Below are 26,570 nucleotides of genomic sequence, written 5' to 3' on the forward strand. Positions count from 1 at the left end.
TTAAAGTTTTAAGTTAAAATATTTTATATATTTTGTTTGATTGTATTACTTATTTAGGACGATAGAAAAATTACTACATGAAAATTATGTAAAAATAAAAAAACTACCACTTTGTGAATGTGTTGCCTAAATTACCATTATACAATTTATTCAGTACTTTCCGAATTTGTATAATAGAATATAAGCATTAATATTGTTCCGCTAGCTTTTTTCATCGTCTTTTTAACGTACTTTGTATAAAGTAGACGATCATAATTTAAATTCTGACTAAAGAACGCTTATAAAAAAAGAGCAAAAAGTCAAAGACGTTTTAGTTGCATAAGAGCCATTTTACTATCCCCAAGGTACTTGCTCAAGGTCCCATTTATCAGGGTTGAAAGAGTCTTTCTAAGGGGATACAATTTAGATCCAGTGTTATTACAGTATAAGTCGCTGGTATGCAAATTTTAATAATTCGGCCCTCGACAAGATTAAAACATTATGTTACATATTGTAGTTTTGTTAAAAAATTTGAAATTCGAATAAAAATTTCTTCCATTTTTTATATAGACTGTAACCCTCTTTTTAAATGTTGTTATCTGAGTTCGATATGTTTTTCTGTCAAGATATCAATTAAATTTTTTTCAAAATATTTATTATTTGAATGTAATATATATATATATATATATATATATATATATATACACTCTGGGCCAAAATTAACCGGCCACCTTAAAAATAAGTAATTTTTGATTTCTTATATCTCCTAAACCTGTTGTCCGATTTAAATGATTTTTTTAATATGTTATAGCCTTATTCCTTGACAATATCTTTGTAGTAATATTGTTGCTAAACAGATAAATTTTCATTGTATACCGGGTGTACGAATCAAACTGTGTTTTTTCTTAAAGTTTGCATCACCCTGTGGAATATTCTAGCATTTGTAGAATACTGACATTAAATCGCAACTATAGCCTCATGCTTTCTCAACATTCTGTTTTTTGATTGATTCGCTTATGTTGGATAATACAAAAGTTAGGAGCTTTAACAATTAGACATGTTTTTTATTAATTTTTATCTCCGCGGAAGAAAAAAAAAATCTTTTAAAAAAAAAGTCATCTTTTACAGTAAAAATCCAATGAATAAAATCTTCGAAGAAAATTCAAATTAACAATATTTTGGAAATCAAAGTTTAATTGTAAAAAATTGGGTATCAATAATGGGTGTTGCCTCTAACCCTTAGGACTTCATGGAGCCGGTTTGGCCATCCATTCATGATATCCTGGATATCAGATTGGGGATATAGTGCCACTCCTTTACCGCAGCTGTCTTTAGCTCTTCAAAGGATGCAGGGGCTGGTACTCTTGCTCTTACCCGTCTTTTGAAGTTGTCCCAGATCTGCTCAATTAGGTTAAGATCGGGACTGTATGCTGGCCATGATAAAACTTTAATCCCGACCTCATTAAGGTACTCACGGGTAGATCTAGCTGTATGGCAACGTGCATTGTCATGCATTAGTCTGAAGTTATCACCAATGAATGGTGCAACAGGCATGACATGGTCTTGGAAAACTTCTTGCACGTATACTTGGGCATTCACACTGCCTCTACGGAACACAACAAGATCAGTACGCGCTTAGTAAGAAATACCTCCCCAAATCATTATTGACCCTCCTTGGTAAGACACTGTTTCGGTTATAGCGGATGCAGCAAACCTTTCATTTTGACGCCTATAGACACGTTGGCATCCATCTGGACCTTTTAGGGCTATTCTGCTCCCATCTGAGAACAGTATATTCTTCCATTCCGCCATAGTCCAGTTAGCATATTCTCGCGCAAAATGAAGTCTAGCCCTACGGTGTTGTGGGAGCAGTTGTGGTACCCGAGCTGGATGAAAAGCCCTCAAGTTTATTTCTTACAGTCTTCTTCTAATCGTTTGTCTACTCACACTAACGTTTCTCACCTCAAGAAGAGACCTACGAGCTTCAGGAGCGGTTCAAAAGCGATTTCTCAATACTTTAGTGACAATGAAGCGGTCATCTCGAACTGAAGTGCATCGTTTTCGGCCTTGACCTGGCCTACGGTTGTACGATCCTCTCCCGGTTGTCTCCCGAAATCGTCTGATGGCATCTTGTACCGTAGTTCTGGGTACATCGAGTATACCAGCGATATGACGTTGACTGTAACCAGCATTAACTAAAGCCACTGCCTTAGCAGCATCAGTCACGGAAACAGATTTGCAACAATGTCGTACAACGACTATATGTCAAAAATCCTTCGATGACACAAATTTAGGAAACAAACTGTCACAGTTAATGTAAACAAAACAATAATAAAGGCGGTGGGGTTAACTTTGCTGGTGAGTTAAATCGTCTGTATTGATGAAAAACATGGCTAGTTGTTAAACTACCTAACTTTTGTATTATCCAACACAAGCGAATGAATCAAAAAACAAAATGTTAAGAAAACATGAAGCTATAGTAAGGTTTTAATTTCAATATTTTGTAGATCCTAGAATATTCCATAGGGTGATGCAAACTTTAAGAGAAAAACATAGTTTAATTCGTACAGCCGGTCACCAATTAAAATTTACCTGTTTAGCAATTATATTATTATAACGATATTGTCAAGAAATAAGGCTATAACATATTAAAAAATCACTTAAATCGGACAATAAGTTTAGGAGATATAAGACATCAAAAATTACCCATTTTTAAGGTGGCCGGTTAATTTTGGCCCAGAGTGTATATACATATATATATATATATATATATATATATATATATATATATATATATATATATATATACATGTACAATGTAAAGTGTGTACAATTAGTCGTACAATATGGAAAACTTTTTTATTTTAAGTTTTACGAAAAAAATTAATTTTTAATATAAAGTTCTGCATATTCTAAAACCTAAAAACCTAAAACACAATAATTACAATACAATCATTACAACATTGGCCATATACGTCAATTTTTTTGGTCATATACGTGGTTTGTCAAAAATATGAATAATTGTAGTTATTCTCTTATCTTACATAAAATTCATATTTTTTGACAGACAGCGTATATCACTAAAAAAATTTAATATCTGATGATTGTATTTTAGGTTAAAGATCATTCAAAACTTTTAATAAAGAATAACTTTCCTTCATCATACTAAAAATAAAAATGTTACCCACATGGTCCAATTAAGTCTGCACCATATGGAAAATTTTTACTTCTACAAGAATCTCCGAAGTCGCTTCTCTTTTTTCTCATCTATTTCCCCTGTTCTGCCTATCTTCCCTTTTTCTTCTTCAAGGTTTTAATCTTCGTCCTCTGTATTAAATGCTTGACTAAAATGTCGCATCCAGTCGTTTAATACGTCTTCCCTTGACGCTAATAACTCTCTACTCAGGTTTTTGCATTGATTCGTCATTGAATGGAATTATTTTCTGTTAATGTTAACTTTCATCTAGATTATTCCTGAATGCTTTTTACTCGATCAGTGCCTTAACCAAGGTAGGTCTGCGTTACATTGCTTAAATTTCTTGTTCTATAAAACAGCTTTTAGATAGTCATAAATTTCTTATGTCATATTCCTGAAAACATAAGGGTAAAATTACTAAGTGAATGATAGAAATTGTGGTATGTAGGAAAAAGTAACACTAGCATTTAAGTTGCTATAATTGCTGAAAGTAAAATGAAAGATAACGTAGTGAAAGATATTAAAACGAGTGATAAAGTAATGTCAGCGGCTGGGCGAAACAGGGCTGGGCGGAAATAAAAAGAGCTTTCTATGATCAGTTAGGATACATACTAAGTGATATTTCACCAGAGGAGAAAGTCATAATAGAAGGTAATTTTAATGCACATATGGGCCAATCCAAGACAGTGTATGAAGCAGTACATAGAGGGCTAGGCTTTGAACCTAAAAATATATCTGAAGATGATATGTTTGAATTAGCACCAGCATCAGATATGGCGATTGTTATCACATTATTTCAAAAGAAAGAAACTCAACATTGTATTAATAAAAGTGGACAAAGAAATACATCTGCGAGGACTGCGGAGTAATAGTGAGGCAGTAAGGCAAGTTGCTTGTGCTGAACTCGAAGTAAAAAAGCGAAACTATACCAGTATATCGGAAAAACCAAAAAAACAAAACTAAGTGTTGAATATTAAAAGTTAAGGAATAAGGTCCATTTAGTGTAAGAATAGTAAAAAAAATGTGTTAGAACATAAAAGAAATTCCTTATATAATTTGAAGGAAGATGGTATCTCTCATAAGAGATACTGTTATTAAAATATTTACAAAACAGTCAGGAAAATTTAAGAATAAAGCGATTTGATGGTTGTTAAACAATGTTCAATAAAAAATAAAAGAGAGGAGAAAATTGTATAAGCAGTGGTAAGAAAATAAGTTGGATACAGATCTTCAAAACTGTATGGTCGCCAAAAAAGAAGCAAAAGTAGCTGCAACAAAAGTTATAGCAGAAGAGTATACAAAATACAATCATCTTGATACCATCGAAAGAGAAACAAACATACATAAAATAGCCAAACATAGAGCAAAGAAAGCAAAAGATTTTATTCACATTAAATGAATAAATAATAAATGATAATATCCGAAATATAAATAAAATATGTACTAATAAAAAAAAAAGGTTTTCAAAAACATATGGTAAAAGTACTTTGAGAGTTTATTAAATGAAAAATTTGACAGAAAATTTGATTATAGTTTTAAGTACATAATATCAGTATTACAGAGTAATGGAGAAATAGATAAGGATGCATGCAGTAGAATTAGGGTTGGATGCAGCGGAAGGAAACGAGTAGTGTGTTGTGTTATAAAAAACTTCACTAAAGCTTAGGGGAAAATTTAATAAAACAGCCACAAAACCAGCTATGATATACGGAACTTAATGTTGGTCAGTTAAAAGGAAAAAAGAAAAACGAATGCATGTGGCGGATAGAAAAATACTAAAATGTATGAGTAGAATGACAAAAAAAGGATAACACTAAAAAATATATTAGAAGGAGTAACATCAATTTATACCAAAATGACACAGCATAAGCTAAGAAGGTTTGGTTAAATTAGGAAACGTCAAAAATTTAATCACTCAATACAATGAATTGCTTATCCGCGGGTTAGATATAGAAGAGGAATTGAATAAAAGAGGAAGAGCAAAAAAGACCTAAAAGGAGACGTTTAAGCAAGACATCGTCGATAAAGACGAATAATTTTGGTATGACCCAAGATAGAAATTTATGGAGAAATTTATTTATTTAAAGGCAAAGCGAATGGATATAATATATATATATATATATATATATATATATATATATATATATATATATATATATATATTATATTATATAATATATATATATATATATATATATATATATATATATATATATATATATATATATATATATATATATATATATATATATATATATATATAAAGTAGTTAGGTATTATTGAGTAGTTAGGTATATATATATATATATATATATATATATATATATATATATATATATATATATATATATATATATTGTTAGCCTTAACCCCTGACAAAGTAGAGTCTACCTTATTGATTTTTAATGGTTTTGATCCTCACTTACAATTTACTTATGAACTTGAGGATCCTTCTAACAATAGTATTCCTTTCTTAGACATGCGTGTCTTTAGAAATAGTGACAATACACTAACTACAAGTTGGTACAGGAAACCTATGGCTAGTAATAGGTTTCTTAACTATCATTCTTGTCATCCGTTCAATTGATGATTTACCTGATGGTGATTAACTAAGAATGATTTCTAATAATATTATGAATAACAGTACTCTACTTTCTCCTAACATTGGAACTTCCACCACCCATTACTCTTCACTACCCTATTTCCTATATGTTACTGAAAAGCTTATTAAATTGTACAAACAGAACAATATCCCAGTTAAGATTGCTATCAATAATGCTAAGGCTGTCAGGAACTTGTTTTCTAAAATTAAAACACCTCTTTCTTTTTTGGAAAAAGTGAATGTACCCTGTTCTGAATGTGATGCATCTTATATTGGTCAGACTGGCTGTTCCCTTAAAGGACGCCTTACTTCACATCGTAGTGACATTAAACTTTCTAAACATACTTGTGCCCTTGCAGAACATGCAATCAACACCAAACATACTGTGAATTTTGATGATGTTAGAATTCTCTGTAGAGAACGTAACCTTAATAAGAGACATTTTATGGAGATGTGTCATATTTTGAAACAATCTAATGCATTAAATAAGAGAACTGATATCATCAACTTAAGCCAATTCTACCATGCACTAATACTACAAAATTGATTCTTCCGCATTCTACTTTTAATTATTGGTTTCTTCTTCAACTTCTTTTATTATATCATAACATTTATGTTGGCATCTACAAAACTTTTCCTTCAATCTCACCAGCTGATTGTCAGTTCTGACATTCTAGCTTTGAAATACTTCATTTTTCATAATATGATCATAACAGTCAAGAACCTTAGCCGTGCCGTTGTTAATATAACATTTCAAAATTGACAATTACATTTTTTGATAGAATTAATCAATCAATGTTTTCAAAAGTGAAATTGAAAAAACAATTAATATAAAATTACTTAAATTGGGAGTCTTCCGGCGTTCTGTGTTTCTGTGTTTTTGCTGATGTATTTAGTAGATTAATTTTTGATGTTTCTTCTATATATATATAATTATATATATATATATATATATATATATATATATATATATATAATTATATATATATATATATATATATTATATATGTATATGTATTATATACTATGTATATATATATATATATATATATATATATATATATATATACAATAAAATATCGGTTTAGAACGTCTTCCAATGCTATCCATTCCCAAAACTTCAATAATTACAGATCTGCACCAGACCAACTGTTTTCTTTATATATCTTTTATTATTGCTCTCTTACTTCCATACGATTTTAAACGCGTTAATTTCTTATTCTACATCTAATATATATCCGTAGTAATCTTCTAATTACCTACAGCTTGATCCATTATTATTCCCAGGAATTGTAGTTTTGGCAATCTATTTTGTTAGTTGTATTTTTACCATGAACAGATGAACTTTGTCTTCTTTTGATCCAATACATAAATACATTTATGGCCATTATTTGCAAAACTCGCTAATCGACAAAAGTTTGTTCGCAGTCTTCTTGTGCCATCTTAATAGGATCCTTTTACCTCGTTTACTTTATCATTCAATTTTATCTTTGATTTTTACTTAAATTATTTGTATTTTAATTTTTTTGTGTCTCCGAAATATTTTAATTTTGTCTCCGTAGTGACAAATACATACTAGCTTTCTTGTAAATAGAACAGTTAAATCAGTTCCAAACGATTATATTTTCTTACCCATTTATAGGATTTATCGAAAACTTTGGCTAGAACTTTAAAGTACGATTTTTTTCTAAAAGTAAAAGGTTATACATTCGATAAGGAAGCACGTATCTCATATATACTTTATCTTTCCAAAGTCAACAGAAACCTATACGAAATCTCTAAATCCCAGCTTAGAGCTTGAGCGCTCTTTTATCTGGTTATTTCGATGTTTTTGAACTTGCCGAGAACAAATCTAATATTTCTTGAGGTACACAACTCGATCTCAAAAGTTATGATTGCTGAAATTAATTCTTTAGATATGCGGAGAATCATAAATCAAGACAGTCATGAATATATTATCCAATAGTTTAGAATAATACAAATAAATAAATTTCTCCATTTTTTTTATTAATTACGTTTATATCTCTAGACTAGTCTTTCAGGATTATGCTATCAATATTGCGTTGTCTACATAAAAGTATCTTGTCCCCTTTGTTCTATACTAACTTAAAATGGAAATGGGCTGGACACGTTGCCAGAATGAAGGACGGAAGATGGACTCGCAAACTAGTTGAATGGAGACCAAGAGCCGATAGACGACTTACGAAAGACAACAAAGAACTGGATACATCAAGCACAGGATAGAAGACTTTGGAGACACAGGGGATGCCTATGTCCAGCAGTGGATTGAGATAGGCTGATGATGATGATGATGCTTTCTTAACGGTTTTAACGACTTTATCCATGACTAACTTAAATAGAAAAGGGCGTAATGAATGTCCCTGCATATTCCGTTGTATATGTTTATAGATTCCGTAAGGTGACTATTTCTTTTGACTTCCATTTTATTGCCTTGATTTCTGGTTTTATAGATTTTGTTATATTCAAAAAAACTTGAATTATACAAACGTATATGTTTTCCTGCAGTTCTCGCCTTCTTTAGCTTTTAAGGGTCTTTGTCTTTCTGATTCTAACGCTATTTGTGGTCCCCTTATATATAGCTTACTTAGGTAGTCAATTCATGTGTGCTTTTCTATGTACTTCGGATTTATTAATTTCATTCTCTAGTCTCTTATACAGTGCTATGTTTCCTTTTGGGGACGACAAAAATAATGTGTAAACTTTCTTTTGAAAAACAGTCCGTGTTTTTATTTGTCCATTATTTTTTTTTCTTCTTACAAAAGCATATGTTTCGTTTATTATAGTTTTGTTGTTTTAATATCCTTATTGCATGTTAGTTGAAATTTATTTCAGGAAATTTTTTTTTTATATGCGTGTTTTTGCTTATTTCTGTTATACTAGAACATAACAGAAAAGCTCAATATGTTATTAATACCAAAAGCTTTTAAAAGAGCAAAATGATTGATGCATTAAACCCAATAAAATCCACCATAAAGTTGACAGCTATCGTTCCATAGCACTTCTCGGCTGCTGCTATACATTGTAGGAACGACTTATCTTAAACAGAATAGGCCAACAAATTTTTAAAAATATCCCAATCAAACAAGCAGCTGTCATACCTAATCAAAGCTACGCAGAGCAGATTATAATGAACAGAATGGAATATTGAAAGGATTCATCTTATTGTATCGCCAATATACCAATGTGTAAATTGTATTTGCTATACTTCTCTATGCTACTACATCTTGACTACTTGGAAGAGGATTGATAAATATATATTGACTTGTAATGTACCTATTTATTTACTAATCTTTCCAACGGGATCGCTTATACTGGATGATATTACTTATTTAATTAATTACGTGTTTGCATCTTAAATTACGACTACCTACTACGAATAGAGCTATAGAAAAAGATAAAACCCACCACCTAATCTTAATGGGCGATTTTAACGCTAAACTTGGATTCAAAGAAGATAACGCAGAAGTGGCTATATTTGGATACGGTGAGCGAAATGGTAGGTTTTTGTTGCACCATCAGCTCTATTTGATGAACACATTTTTCAAAAAGAACCAACAACGTAAGTGGACGTGGGCTAGTCCAGATGGCATAACAATAAACGAAATTGATTTCGTCCTTACAAATAGAAAAAGTATTGTCCAAGATGTTACAGTAATTAATAAAATCACTGTTGGGAGTGACCATCGGTTGGTAAGAGCAAAAATAATTATCAACATTAGACGAGATAGGACAGCAATGATAACAGAGAGACATTCTAATAAATGGAAATCGATAGAAGATAGAGTAGCTTATCAGAATTTCATAACTTCAAAACTGAAAGAAGTAGAACATCTAAATGAAAATGCATTAGATATAGAGGTGACAAACATGTGAATAAATAGTGCGATTCAAAACGCTGATAGAAAATATAAAAAAAAGGGAAAATACAAGATGAATAAACTGACTCAAGCTACTAAAGATCTTATAAACAAAAGAAGAGAATTGAAAGACAAATACACAGATAATTTTATAATACTCAGATAGTTAAAGAAAGATATCATAAAATCCATTCAAAAACATGTCAGAAATTACAATACTGATTACATAACTCAAGCCATTGATAAAAATAAAAGTTTAAAAGTTCTGCACCGACAAATGACTGAAGGATCGAAAAATATTTGTAAACTTGTAAATAAAAAAGGAGAAACAATAACAAATAAAGAAGATAATTTTAAAAATTGCTCAAGATTTTTACTCAGAATTGTATAAGGGAGAAGAACTTCCAGATCCTGATCAACATCAAATACCAAAAGTTCAAAATATAGGCTCAGAAGACATCCCAGATATTACAACAGAGGAATTAAAATCAGCTCCCTCGGAGATGAAAAACAATAAATAATCTGGAGAAGATGGGATAGTCATTGAACAAATCAAAGAAGGAGGAGAAACGTTAGTAAATGTGTTGAAAAATATGTTCAATACTTGTTTGATAAGAGGCGTAACCCCCTCCCAGTGGCATAATGCAATAATAACCATAATGCACAAAAAAGGTGACATTTCAGACCTAAAGAACTACAGACCTAATAGTTTGCTCTCCCATACAAACAAACTATTCATGAAGATAATAACAAAATGGCTTGTGAACAAACTGGATAGTTACCAAATTTGTGAACAGGCTGGGTTCCGCTCCAGATACGGAACAAATGATCATCTACAAGTTATAAAAACGCTAATAGAAAAGTGTACAGAGTATAACAAGCCTATCTTTCTTATATTCGTAGATTATGAAAAGGCGTTTGATACTATAGATCATCATAAAATGCTTCGAGCATTGGCTGACTGCCGCATTGACTACCGATATATCGCATTGATTAAAAGTATTTACGAAACTGGTAAAGCTTGTGTCCGCCTTCATGAAGACACCAAGAAGTTTCGAATAGAACGTGGAATTAGACAGGGTGATACTATCTCCCCTAAATTGTCTACAGCTGTTCTTGAATATATGTTCAAGCAAATGGAACGAGAGGATAACATGGGAATTAATATAAATAGGGAAGATCTGAACCACCTAAGATTTTACTCAAAATTTATGACCAACCTTGTAGTCAGCGGTAAAATTCTGATTGAGAGCCATAACATCGATCAAGTAATAGCTTACAAATATCTAGAGCATGAGATTCGCTTAGGCCGAGATAATCAGACAACTGAAATACAAAGAAGGATAGGTCTGACATGGGCTGCCTTTGGTAGATTGAATAACATTTTCAAGTCTGTTATCCCAGTTTGTTTAAAAAGAAAGGTTTTTAACCAGTGCGTTTTATCAGTTTTTACATATGGTGCAGAAACACTGACTATGACAAAAAGAACAATAGATAAAATAAGAGTTACACAACGCGCTATGGAAAGATCAATATTAGGTATTACCATCAGAGATAAAGTACGAAACTTAGAAATAAGAAGAAGAACAGGAGTCACAGATGCAGTTGAAAAAATAGCCATGGCTAAATGGGCTTGGGCCGGACATGTTGCCAGATTAACGGATGATAGATGGACCAGAAAGATTCTGGAATGGCGACCAAGGCAAGAGGCATATCGAAGCAGAGGACGACCACCGACTAGATGGACGGATGATATCAAGCGCATCACCACAAACTGGATGCAAGAAGCACAAGATAGAAATAGGTAGAAAATTTTACGAGAGGCCTACGTTCAGCAGTGGACAAATATAGGCTAACTGATGACTACAAATAAATTACGATTATTGAGTGACCTTGATTGATTTTTCTGTGTTTATCTTTTTACAACATCAGAATATTATTACAAATCGACTCGTTACTAGGCCAAATATTTTTATAAACCTGCTGAATCTACAAGGCTAAGCTTGAAGTGTAGCACTGCTTTCTGCCTGATCTTATATAGATGTTTATTTAGACCCAGTTTTTTATATTTCCTAGGAGGTTCTTCGGAATAACTTCAGTGGTAGAAAGAATAATAGCTATCATCTGGGTACTTTCCATTCTCCATTGTCTCCTTATTTGCATTTCCAGATCTCTGTACTTGGCGATCTTTTTGTTGTACTTAACACACAGATTATTGTTGTTAGGTATCGCCAAATCTATTAGTGTTATTTGTCTCGTTAGTTTATTAACTGGTATGAGATCTGTTTCATTATGTGCTGAAGTTTGGTCTGTGAGTACAGTGCAATCCCAGTATAGCTTGTAGTTGTCATTCTCAAGCATACTCTCAGAAACGTATTAATAATATGGGAAATAGTTTGTCTGTAGAAGTTTTAGTTTAAATGTTATCTTTTGATGACGGATCTTCCGTACTGAGTCATGCCGTTATTTATAATTAGTTGCAGCAAATGCCTGGCAGCCCCCGATAAGATGTTGGACAGTTTCTTGGGCTTGACATTCATATCGGCATTTATCGTTTTGGCCCTGAGGGTCTTTGACAATATATTTCTGGTAATTTTTGGTTGGTATAATCTAATCCTGAAATGGCAAGTAATAAATCTTGTGTTTCAGGAAACATCTTTCTAGATGTAACCAATAGTTCAAAGCTATATTGTCGACATAGTCTTGACTGACTTCATTGGAATGTCACCTGTGCAGATATTTACTCATCCAGACGCGTATTTTTTCGTTCTTAGTAAGATGGTTTATGCGCATTTCTTGTTCCCTCAGTTTGATCCGTGTTATGTCATGTATTTCACAAATCGCGGGATCGGTAGATATCTCCGCCTGCACCTTAAAATAAGTTCTTAAATTAGTAATCTGTTTTTCTAATTTCTCGCTTATATTTATAAGTGTTTGTTCTCCTAAATACCGCGGTAATGTCTTTATTTCTACTGCACTTCGAGGATGGTGTTTTTGTGCCTTTGTGAGGTGTGTTCGTACTTTCCGCTGAAGATTTTCTATATCCATTTCAGTCCACTTAATAATCCCAAATGAGTAGCTAAGCGCGGAAAATTCGTAGGTGTTTAATGCCTTAAACAAATTTTTTACTATTAAGATGTGAATGGAGTGGCTGTTTTACCCTTTGTAGAAACTCTGATGTTTATTCGATTTGTTTATGGTCAATTTTCCACGCTTGTTGTACTCCAAAGGTACTTATACATGTCATTTCAGCCCATAGCTTTGATGTTTTGAACATTTTGCATATCAAATCATCCAGGCTAAACCTTTCCCTTAACTTTATTTACTACACGACACTTTTCTAACCCAAAGTGCATACTAATATCATTTGAGAAAGTTTCTATAGTTTTTAGCATTTGATCTAAGTGATTTCGAGTGGAAGTCTTATGTTCCAAATCATCCATATACAACAGATGATTAAGCTTCGCCACTACAGTATTGTTGTTTTTAATGCTAAAGCCTGAGTTTAATAGCTGGGATAGTGGGTTCATCGCTAGACAGACCCACAATGAACGCAGCTAGTCTCCTTGAAATGGGCAGCGGTTAATTGCGACTAATTCTTTTCGATATTGTTTTCACCGTGTATTTGGAGGTGAATTTTAGTCTTACAATCTGTCATTAATATTATATATCTTAGGAAGGTCACTATATTATTATCGACTTTTATATTCTTAATATATTTACCAGCCATTCAGTCGGCACTGATATTCCATCTAATGATAATAATATTATTATTGTGGATTATTATTTATTTTACGTTAAAATTTGCCGTTAATTAGTAGTCGCAGCAAGTAAGCAACATTATTGCAAATATCTTTTAATTTTTATTTTTTTTTTGCGCGTTATTTGTAATATAAATTCGCTGTATTCTAAGCTCATTGCTTTTTTGTTCTTGAGCCATCTGTCAGCAGTTTGTGACGCTTTTTATACAAATCTTTATTGTTTCCTATCAAATTAATAAAAATATTTTGACTAACATTCAAGAAATTTTTAAATCCACGCAGTTCTCGTTCGTTCTCCATTTTTGCTTAATTTCTTTTGTACTACCTTTAAACTCTTGATTTTCCGTGTTCTCTATAAATATTATTTTGGTCTTTATAATTTCTTTTATTTGTTTGCCTCAACTAGATTATTTTTTATAGATAGATATGTGTAATATCCGTCATTCCGTCCACCTTCAAGTTCCAGAATACAGGAGACAATATTCTTCACAATTGTGTTTTAAATGTTAGTTTTTACTTTCTGTGCTTATGTTTTCATGCGATTACAATGTCACAAAGTTTTTATTTACAAAAGTTTATACACTAAGTATCTAATTTATTTTTGTTTTGTTTTGATATTGCATAAAGCCCTTCACTAATTTTTTATATCACAAATATGTTTCCACGTTCATTTTATGTTCCAACCACTCGACATCAAACAAAATATTTTTCATAGTTTAAAAGCTCAATTTATAGTCCTTCATCAGAAATAAAACTGAACACTTTGCACATAATTAATATATACGGTTTTGACAATAATAAAAGCCGGAAAAAGTCCCTCCAGGAATAGCTGCGTAGGCAAATTAACGGTTGATTTAGTAAACCGACTTTAGGTACCTGTGCAGTTCAAATATTATTCAGTCCGTTAATTCTCTTTTATTACTGATTGTGCAGATTAGCTTGGAAGTTTATATATATATATATATATATATATATATATATATATATATATATATATATATATATATATATATCATCATTCAATCTTCGCTTATCCACTGCTGGACATAGATCTCCCTCATAATTTTCCATCTATTTCGATCTTGTGCCTCTTGCATCCAATTCCTATGACAACGTTTTAGATCGTCAGTCCAACGTGTTGGTGGACGACCTCTGCTTCGGTAGGCATCATCTCTTGGTCTCCATTCCAGTATCCGCTTTGTCCATCTATTATCTGTCATTCGAGCCACGTGACCTGCCCAGTTCCATTTCAGTGTTGCTACTCTCTCTACTGCATCAGCCACTCCTGTTCTTTGTCGTAGCTGGCGATTTGGGATCTTGTCTCGTAGTGAAACGCCCAACATAGCACGCTCCATCGCCCTTTGACACACACGGATCTCTTGAACTGTTCTCCTTGTCATGGTCATGACAAGGATATATATATATATATATATATATATATATATATATATATATATATATATATATATATATATATATATGTATATATATATATATATATATATATATATATATATATATATATATATATATATATATATATATATATTATTTATTGACAGGCTAGACCTTTTTTCAGTTTTTGTACAATATGTATAAAATAACAGTAAGATACATACAACAGTTTTTTAACATGTTTTTAAATGATGCAGTTGAAGTATTAAATATTTCTAAATCTCTTTTGGTAATTGTTCGCCGTACGTAACATCCTAAAAATAACTTCATTAAGTTCATAATTAGTAGAATGGAAATCTACAATAAACAGGCCAGAATCAACTGTCAAATACCTGTGTAAGTGTTTGTACGCGTTTAAGAATTCCTCGGAAAAATTTGTATATTTAAGCAGCTCTAAAGTTTTGTTTTTTTTTTAATTTTTGTTTAATACAAGACCTCTAGAAATTGGGGTAATTGCTCATAAATTATCACAATAATTTAAAAATATATATATCAATATATCTTTAGGGTTCTTCCGAACTTTAAAGTTTTGAAACATTTTCATTTTTATGGTAATATTTCACTATACTTAATTTCGCATCCTGAACTAAATATAAATCATTCTTTAATGCAAGACCTCTTACAATTTATGTAATTGCCAATAGATTATCACAGTGTTGTTGAAAATAAAATAAAAATATATCTTAAGGGTTCTACCGATCTTCAAAGTTTGGAAAAATTGTCATTTTTGTAATCATATTTTTTCGGCTCCTGAACTAAAATAAATTGAGATTTTACTGTACTATTGTATAATACTGCGTCGTATTATACGTTTCGTTAAAGTTTAGAGAATTCTGTGAACTTTGGTTACGTCAGATTTGCTTTGATGGTAGAAGAAAGAGCAGTAGAAGGAGAAGGTGGCACAGGTTGATCGACACGTCATTCGACGTTCAAAATCATTACATTTGCGTTTGTTCTAGTGTCAAAAGCTGATTTTGTGTGTTTTAAATCATGAGTTCTAGGCGTCGTGAGACTACTTGTTCTATAATGGGACCTTACAAAGAACTTGACGATCGACAGCTACCAACTATAAGAGATGCTATGAAATGTATTTTTTTTGTGAAGAACGATCTAAAATTTAAGTATAATGGAAAGGATCCATCCAATTCAGAAATATATGCCATTGTTTCTGAAGAAGTTATTAATATATGGACAAAAGCTTCGATTCCAATCGTAACTAAGGAACGGATTATTCAGTTACTAAAATATTAGTTCGAAAAGTACCTCAGTTTGAAAAGACACCCCAAAAGCAAACGAAATAACAGTTTTGAAAACAAAGTGAAGTATTTTGTAGAGTTAGCTGAAAAGCTTTTCGACGTTGCTGCTTGTAAATGTATTTCTATTGAATTTTGTTCATGTTTTAAACATAAAAAAAATCCCATCAATGATAAAGACTTTCTGTTGGATCACAGAAATGACAGGAAAATGGTTATAGGCGGTGTGGATAAGAAAGAAACTGCCAGATTCGTGAAACGACAGCAGAGAAAAATAGAAGAATCAATGAGGGCAACAAAAAAGTTGTGTGCTACTCAAACGACCCATTTTATATCAGCAAATTGTGATGAAGAAGCAGTGCCAAAATCCACAGAGCTGTATGTAAAGCCCGAAGAGATGCTTCAAAAGATGTTGCAGGTATTGTTGTAAATAGCATTTACTTTGATGGACGAAAGGACAAGACCCTGATAAATAAGAAAATAGGGAATCGTTACCATCGCAAAGAGATTTTGGAAGAACACATCTCATTGCTATCAGAACCCGGATCAATTTATTTGTGACATACAACGCCTAGTCGTGGCACTGCAAATGGAATTTTTACTTCGATCACAACTTTTTTTGAGGATCAAAGTTTGAATTTAGATGATGTAATTTGCGTTGGATGTGATGAAACTGCAACTAATATTGGCTAGAAGGGTGGTGTAATTCAATATTTAGAGGAGTATTTGGAAAGACCGTTACAATGGTGCGTTTGTTTGCTTCATGCCAATGAGTTACCGTTTCGTCACTTGTTCCTGACCATAGATGGTTCTACTTCGGGTCCTAGAGAATACTCCGGACTTATTGGAAAACAGTTAGTTGCTTATGAAAATAAACCCACCGTGACTTTTTCTGCTGTGAATGGTAATTTGCCTGACTTGCCAAAAAATGTGGTCAATGAATTAAGTACAGATCAAAAATATATATATAAAATATGTCAAGCAGTATTAACCGGTTTTTTTACTCCTGAATTGGCAAACCGTCAACCTGGAAAAATGGCGCACTCCAGATGGCTGCTTCTGCTAATCGTCTACTTAGACTTTATGTAAGTACACTTAATCCATCAGAAAATTTACAATTGCTTGTAAACTATGTTGTTAAAGTATATGCTCCGATATGGTTTAGAATTAAGCAAAAACCGTCTTTTAAGCATGGAGCGAAGCATATTTTTCAACCAATTATGTACTCTCGAGTTCTGCCCGAAAATCTAAAATCTGTTGTGGATACCGTTATCGAAAGAAACGCCTTTTTTGCCCACCCAGAAAACTAACTTGTGAGTATGTTGTTTGATGATAGAGATCACATTAGGGAGCTGGCATGGCGAAGAATAAAAAAAGCTAGAGACACTGAAAGTATCGATAAACGCAGAATATTTAAAACACCAACAATTAACTTCTCTGCTAAAGATTACACCGATATTATTATGTGGCACGAATGTCAGGATTGTCAGGTTACAACACCACCGGTTCTTCGGCATATTTCTGCTGAGGACCTTCACATCATGATAAAAGATAAAAGCTTGGATATTTTTTACTTTCTCTGCCACACACAATCTGTGGAAAGATGTGTTAAACTAATTACAGAGGCCTCGCAAAATGTAACTGATGCTACTTCTAGAAATAGCTTTATCAGAAATAGGTTGGAGTCTCGGGCAGAAATGCCAAATTTTGGACACAAAAATAAGTTCAAATTTTAAGTTTATGTCTTCAAATATAGGATCTATTTTGTTTGTTAAGTTGTTTTGAACCTTTTTCATTAAGTTTAATAATAAAATACCTTTTAAATTTAATTTGTGTATTATTTGAAGTATATGATTTAGGTCTGTACAAAAGTAAAATTTACGAAACTTTAAAGTCTAGTAGAGCTCTGAAGGTGGCATGCTATCGTATTTATTTTACATTTTTCATAATCTCTGGAAAATTACGCAAATTTGGATACCTCTTGCGATATTGTAACTAAAAAAAAAAATTTTATGCAAAGACGGACACCCTACTGGACAAGCGTGGTATGAGCTTATATATGTATATAACAAGGATCTCCAAAGGCATGGAACTATATAGATATGCGTCTATGTATAAATGCATGTACATTGTGATATAATATCACATATATAGATATATTCGCTAGCTTAAAATTCCACAACTTTTGAGTGTACAAGTGCGTTCTAATTCACGATTCATTTTTCAGACTCTTTTGAGGTTATGTAGTAAAAACAAGGAGAAAACGAGGTTTTTCTGTTTTTGAGAATGTTGTGAGATAAAACTAATGATTTAACCAGCTGATTTTGATTGTAGAGGGAAAGATACATGTAAAAATGTAAATTACCATTCAATTAGACACTAAATTTAGAGGTTATTATAGCGAAAGCTTAAAAACAACGCCGAAAAAGCGGGATTTTCAGTTTTTGGAGCATACTGTAGAAAAAAAAAATAGTTTAAATAGCTTATTGCGATTGTAAAGGTAAGAATACATATAAAAGTTGTTGAGGTTATGAGTCAAAAACTTCAAAAAAATACCAAAAAAATCAGTTTTTTAATTTTTAGGCATTTTTCACGTTGAAAATGATAATAATACGTATGCCATTCGAAAGAACGAGAAAAAACCCATTAAAAAACATTGTTTTAAATTTTGGCCAAAAACTTCCGACATAACCTAAAATATCACTGAAAATTTCAAATATTTTTCCTGGTCTCAATTTTTAAGCTAAAAATCTGAAAAAAATCAGGCGGTTTCATAATACTTAAATACTCTTTCATAAATTTTTTCAGATTTTTTGCAGAAATACAGCGTCTAAAAAAAATTTGTTTTTTAATACGTTTTTTTCCATAGCGAACTCCTAGAGGCACCTAGGGACTTGAAAATTTAACTGAGTGGGTTTTTAATTATGTCCTTTCGAGAATGGCCAGACCCAAAACTGAATCGAGCATGGTGCAATTTTGACCATCTTATCCCGCTATAGCCTTTTAATTTGATTCCACAAAATTACAGCAATCAAATTTAACCGAATCACTTAATAAAAAATCGTTACCGTTTTTGATTGGTAAACGAGACAGCCAATCTGCACTGTTTTTATCACTTGAAACGTACTCTATCTAGTATTGATATCCTGATAAAATAATTGCCCATCGCCTTAGATGATTTGCTGAAAATTGTGGTATTTCTTTTTTGGAGCAAAAATAGTTAAGGCAGGTCTCATTACAATAACCAAAATAAATTTTTTATTATATAAATTTTTACTAAATTTTAAAATTCCAAAAATTATTGCTAATCCCTCTTATTCGATTTGAGAATAGGAACGTTCAGAAGTTGATAGCGTTCTGGATGCAAACGCAATATGTTTTTCTTTCGAGTTTGGTCATAAGTTCCCAACTTATGACTTAACAGAGTCGCAACTCCTTCGATAGAAGCGTTCACTGTTAGTCCAAGCTCCAAACTTGGATCGAAATGTACTAAAACTTAAGATTTTAAAATTTCTTTAATTTTATTGAATACTACGTCACATTCTTAAGTCTAACTCCAAGAAACGTTTTTTTGTAACAATTTATATAGAGGATTTAAAATACTCGACATATTTTTAACAAACTTACTATAAAAATTAATGCTTTCTAAAAATGATTGACTTTAGTTGGCCTCGGTGCCTTATCAATGGCTAAAGTCCTATCATACGATGGGTGTAACCCCTCCGAATCAATAACAAATCCTAAATATTCAACAATTTTTGAAAAGAAAATACATTTACCATAATTTAATTTAAACACTGCATTTTGTAAAATAGATAAAACTCCCTCTAAACTCTCTAAATGACTTTTTTTATATCTTTCCGTTATTAAAATATATCATTTTTAAAAATTGCACAATCCGCAACTCCATCAAATAATATATCCATAATTTTTTCAAATTTAGCCGGTGCTCATGCTATGCCAAAAGTAAAACGATTAAATTAAAAAAAGACTTAAATGAGTAGAAATTGTTAATAATACTTTACTGTCCTTATCTAGACTTATTTGTTTAAAGGTTTGTGACAAATCTAACTTGTTGAACTTCCTGCCTCCTTGAAGTTTTGCAAATAGTTTTTCTATTCTTCTCATATAGTGCTGATTGACTTCTATTTCAGGATTGACTGTTACTTTGAAGTCACGGCAGATCCTAGTTTGCCAATTTTTCTTGAATACCGGTACTATTGGTGTAGCCCAGGGACTGTAGTCTGTCGGTGATATAATACCTAAAGACAAAAGACGATTTAGTTCTTGTTCAACTTGTTGCCTAATGGCAGAAGGTTTAGGTTTTACCTTTACAAATTTTGGAGTTACATTAGGGTTTTTTAAATCAATTTTCACTACACCTTTTTTAAAATTACCTAATCCAGGCAAAAAACGTCATTATATTTCTTTACTAAACCTTCAAAATTTTTGTCATTTAAGTTTAATTGTTTTATATTATTTATGATTGATAACCTAATATTATACATCACTAGAAAATCCCTACCTAGTAAGGGCGGACCAGCGTTTTCCATAATAAAAAAATCTCCTCCACTCTTTACGATTTTGTGCTCTTTGTTGTCAATTTTTGGTGATACGCCTGATGTCGTCAGCCCAACGTGTAGATGGTATTCCTCTACTACATTTGTCTTTTCTTGGCCTCCAATTTGTAACTTTTCGTGTATATCGTGAGTCATGCATTCTCGCTACATGGCCTACCCAGTTCCATTTTCCATTTCCATTTTCATTGAAAATCTATAAAATGGAAATGGAAATGGAGCTTTACTTGTCTTCTTCTTCATATGCCATCTCCTCTAAGAAGGTCGGCAACCATCATGGCAATTCGCACTTTCGATACAGCTGCTCGAAAAAGCAGAAGTGCAGTTAAACCAAGCTCTCAAATTGTTTAACCAGGAGATGCGTCTTCTTCCGTGACTCCTTCTACCCTGTATTCTTCCATGTATTATTAATTGCAGCAAGATATAACGCTCGCCCCTCATGACATGTCCCAGATATTGCAGTTTTCTGACTTTAATCGTATTTAAAACCTCTTTATCTTTTCCCATTCTTCTCAACACCTCGACATTCGTAACTCTATCCACTTAACTTATTCTTAATATCCTTTTGTAGGCCCATAACTCGAAGGCTTCTAATCTGTCCGAAACATCTATCTTTAATGTTCAAGCCTCCAACCCATAAAATAATACGGAGAACACGTAGCATGTCAGAAGGTACAGCTTTACTTGTACCCCGTTATAAAAAATAAAACGTTGATTTGTTTTTTTCATGTAAATATTAGAAAAATATTTTAAATAACAATCCTTTGATAAACAAGAAATACTGCTACCCGTAACGATTTGAAAAACTGATTCTGTACTAATAATTTTAACGTAAACAAGTCTTTTAAAGGGAGTTCGGTGACGACAGGTATACTAATTAGTGCGAATATGTCAGCTCCAAACAAAAACAGTTATTTAAGTGCATAAGAGTGCGTTCTCTTCCATCCTGTAAGTACTCTTTAAAATTATATAAAACAGATTCATATTACAGGAATTTATTGTATTTATCATAAGTAGACTTATTAAGTTTATTCGTTATCTATAACGACATGATAAAATTGCCTGTTCTAAAACAGGTCCGTGTTTCAGGTCTAACTTAATTTTAAATTATAAAGAAAATATGTTAAATCCAACTGACGGGACTACAGAAGCTCCCAAAAGGAAAACAATACTAAAACTTATGTGATTGAACAACAGTTCCCTACCAAAGGTCAAGCTATTGTATTTCCAGCTATTGAAAACCTAAAACTTCAAGATTATCTGATTCCACTAGGAATGTTGATCGAGCCCAAAAATATTCTAGTTTCCTCACGGCTCTCTAAGAGCAGAGTGTGTATGTACCTTGCAAACAAAAAAACATTGTTGAACATTTTATGAATTACTATGGAGGGTTTAGAGAAATTCATAACCAACGTCCAAGCACGCAAACTAGTCACTCCAGTAGGAAGACTAATTATTATGTCAAACGTTTGTCCCACCATTTCGCATGCTTTACTAACTAAAGAAATTGAAAAAATTGGGCCTTAAAACCATGTCTCCCATATTATTGTTCAATATAAGTGCCGGTTTTACGGACTTCAGCCACGTTTATACTACAGCAAATTGCAAAATAACCCAAGAATCAGTTTCTGAAAATTATAACCAAAACCCCCACTCCCAAATATCTTCGCAATTCACACCTTCCCAAATACTTCCAACTAACCCTTTTAAAAGCTCAACAGCAGAACCAATCATCAATAAAGATACAACCCAGTCTACACAAAATAGATCAAAACGCATTTTGGAAGAAATAGTCACACCTCCTCCAGCGCAGGACGCTGATTCAGAAAACCCAAATCTAGACCCGTTTGTTAAACCAAATGATGCTAAATCCAAAAACCCAAAAAAAAAGTAAGGAAAAGACGCCAACTCACATACTCATGGAACCGGCCAAGGCAGTTATCTCAGAGCAAAACCCTCCATTTATTCTTGGGTCGGATATTTTAATCAAATATCCGATCTATTTGAAAATGTTTATGATGCACAAGATCCAGTCAGCGTCATAAGAAACTACACTATCGATTTAGAAGCTTTAGTGAAAATGCTAAAAGCAATATACCCTTATTTTAAACAATGATCCATTAAATCTAGATGTACAAAAATAAGAAAGCAACTACTGATACATTTACAGATGACCTACTCAGATAGTGAGACAACAGAGACTGAAAGTGTGTTATCTCAGGGATCGAGTCAAAAACTGTAACAATCCCAAGTTTCAGTTTTTATTTATTATACACGGGCTTACGGGTAGCGGGTAGGAACTCCTCTAGATAGTCCTATCAGGGAAAATGAATCAATCCCTGCTTTCTGCAGATTTCAGGGGTTTCCTGACCCGGTAAACTAGAACCTGCTTAGGGTCCTTAACCAAGGTCACGGATGAAGTCTACAACTGCAGCCACGGTGGACAAGAATACCTTCGGTACGACGGAAGTGGCAATCCCCTAATTTTAGGGATTGTATAGAATGACTCGCCAACCCGCTCATCAAGCGTGGCGTTTTAAATATGCTAAAACCTCTCAAGTTGAAGATGTCGAGTATCAATACGAAATAACCCCAGATGAGTAGAGTTATACACTCAGAATCTCACACTGAGCAATCAGTGAGCCTCATGGATTCTGAAAGAGGCAAATATTCGACTGAGAAAAACTACCCATCATTACTTCGTATAGCCACTTACAATATATTAACTATGAGGACCCAAGAACACCTTGACGAACTAGAACAAGAGCTCTCAAATATCAAATGGGATATAATTGGACTGTACAATGTCCAATGTACAACTCGCTTACCAGGAGAAGCATGTACCATCTTAAAATCTTGTTACCAGCTATACCAGAAAAACTCCGTAGAAAATCATCACATAGGCGGTGTAGCGTTCCAGAAAAACAAACGAGCTCCCTATAAAGTAACGAAGTTCTGTGCAGTATCAAACAGAGTCATATACCTTATGTTACCGACAGGAAACTCAACAGATGAGGAAATTGAATCATTTTACGAGGATCTGACAACAGCAAGTAACCAAGAAAACTCACACTTCGTAACAATCACAGGAGATTTTAATGCAAAAATTGGGACAAAATAAGAGGGCGACACACAATATATCGGTCGCTTTGGGCTGGACAATAGGAACGAAAGGGGTGAAATGTTGTGCAACTACTTAAACAATGAAAATTTATTTTATCACAAAACTTTCATGAAAAAATCTGAACAACGTTAATGTACATGGATAAGCCTAGACAAGAAAACTAAGAAAGAAATAGACTACATACTTTCCAGTAACAAAAACATATGCACCAACGTGACAGTACTAAACAAATTCTATACCGGGAGTGACTATAGACTGGTTAGAGCGAATAACGTATGGTCCTAAAGTTTTGGGAAAAATTTCACCTGGTCTGATTGAGAAGCAACATGCATTTAACAAATAAGGCCATGGAATTGAAATGTCATCAGCTATTGACATTTAATAAACAAAGCAGAATATTTTGGTTTGTGCTCTGCAAAATGTCTTATAAAATTGATATTCGTCGAGGTGTTTATAATATGGTTGGGCGAATGTCGAAACGAGATATTGTGAATATTTACCGAGATCAAAACATAAGCAAATCGACAATTTATCGCACAATCAGAGAATGTGAAGAAGGGATACCATGTGTTAACTTGCGTAAAAGTAGCCGACCGCGGATTTAGAACCATATAAGAGAGGCTAGACTGATTGAAGCAGCTAAGAACAAAATTAGGGTCTCACAGCGAAAACTAGCCAGAAGATTTCATGTTGGAAAGACTACAGAATACAGGACCCTATCGAGTAACAATATTATCTACCGGAAAAAAAGGAAAGCTCCAAAATACCCAGAGGATCAATTAGAGAGAATTCCGAGATGTTCCGCGCGTTAAGGCGAGTGCATTTCGTCAACAAGTCGAAACTTTACTTTACCTTTGTACCGAAAGCAGACAATCCCCCCAACCTACCTCAGGCTGGTCCAATTGAAGAGTTCTGGGCAATATTAATTTGGAAAGTATATAATAACGGATGGGAAGCACAAAATCAGGAACAGTTAAGACGCCGCATATATACAAAAATTAGAGAAATTGACGCCGAGGTCGTCCAAAGGATTATGCAACGTGTTAGGGGAATTGTTAGGCAAATCGAAAATAATGGTCCCTTGTCTGTCATTTGAATTTTGATTTATAATAAGGATAGTTAAGTTAAATTGTTGAATAATTTAATAAAAATATAAGATTATTGTGGTCAGAGTTATATGCTTTTGAAATTTTTCCCAATACTTTAGGACCATACGTTATTAAAATAGATACGAGAGTAGAATGAAACAAACTTATTAAACGAGAACGATACCCAACCATCGATGTCCTGTTTTATAAACAAAGGGAATAGCAAAAAGAGCTAAGCACTAAAATCAGTAGAGACACTGAAACAAATGGATATATGGACAAATAAATGGACAGCTTCAAAAGTTTCAACAAAAACGTGAAGAAAGAAATTAGGAACGATCATAGAAACTATACTAACAATCTAATAAAAGATATAATACAAGATAACTGCAATATGAAAGTACTGAAAGCAAAAAAGTCAAGCGGTATAACAAAAACCCTAGAAATAAAAAATGAGAAAAACCTTACCATCCGAGACAGAAACTAAATAAGTGAGGCCATCGAAAAATTCTACACTAAATTAGACTCGGTAAATATATAACCCCAACGGCGACGTACTGAACGAACAATAATTATCATCGACTTAGAAGAAATACCGGACAATGAAATAAGAATGGCCCTAAATCAACTAAAAACGAATAAATGTCCGGGAGAGGATAAAATTACCGTTGAAATGTTGAAAATTGGTGGCAGAAAAATGGAACAGGTATTGAATATTTTATTTAATAAAGTAATTGATGAAGGAAAGATTCCTTAAGAATGGTACAACTCCAAAGTCATACTACTATTCAAGAAAGAAAACAAAGCAAACATCGAGAGCTAGCTACCAATATCCTTGTGTATCACATGTGTATAAATTATTACTAACTAAAATCATAACCAACCGCCTAAAACATAAGCTCGATTTCAATCAACGTATCGAGCAGGCTGCATTCAGAAAACATTTTAGTACCATATACCGTAAGAACACTGATAGAAAAATGCACCGAGTATAATGTTTATTTATATGGCGTTCGTCGATTTCCATGAAGCATTAGATTCCATGAAATTCTGGGCAGTGCTGGAATCTCTAGAAAATGCACGTATAGATTTAAGATACAATAACATAATTAAAAACATATATGAAAATGCCACCATGCAGACAAAGCTGGAAGAAAGCACAAAAACTAATCCCATAAGACTACAACGAGGAGTAAAACAAGGAGACACCATCTCTCTCAAACTATTTACCCTTGCTTTAAAAGACATTTTTAAGAAACTTAAACCACTTAAGATTAGCAGATAATATAGTTTAAATAGCCGATAATATCCAGGAACTAAATGATATGTTACAACAATTAAATGCAGTTTCATGAGCGGTAGGCTTAAAAATTAACTACAACGAAACAAAAATACTGAGCCAAGACCAGACAAATATTACAATACAAAATCATACTATACAAAATGTTAAACATTATGTATATCTAGGTCTTGTCATCAAACTGAGAAAACTAAATCAAGATGCTGAAATTAAAAGAAGAACAGAACTGGCATAGGGCGCTTTCGGCAAACTAGCATATATCTTGAAAAATACTTCTATTCCTGTAAACTTGAAGAAAACGGTGTATAATACATGCATATTACCAGTTTGTACCTACGGCTTGGATACAGTAGCCCT

General features: G+C 32.8%; 1 protein-coding gene across 1 annotated transcript; it reads left to right on the forward strand.

Moving 5' to 3' along the window:
• The first annotated feature begins 23,297 nt into the window (after positions 1 to 23,297).
• On the forward strand, positions 23,298 to 23,822 carry LOC140449017 (uncharacterized). Its single transcript, XM_072542159.1, has one exon. The coding sequence runs from the start codon at positions 23,298 to 23,300 to the stop codon at positions 23,820 to 23,822; it is 525 nt and encodes a 174-aa protein (XP_072398260.1).
• Positions 23,823 to 26,570: the final 2,748 nt, after the last annotated feature.

This window comes from Diabrotica undecimpunctata, chromosome 8 (genome assembly GCF_040954645.1).
Source record: "Diabrotica undecimpunctata isolate CICGRU chromosome 8, icDiaUnde3, whole genome shotgun sequence".
NCBI lineage: Eukaryota > Metazoa > Arthropoda > Insecta > Coleoptera > Chrysomelidae > Diabrotica > Diabrotica undecimpunctata.

Bases quoted from the DNA above. Each gene is read 5' to 3' on its own strand.
- LOC140449017 (XM_072542159.1), top strand. From the start codon at position 23,298: ATGAGTAGAGTTATACACTCAGAATCTCACACTGAGCAATCAGTGAGC.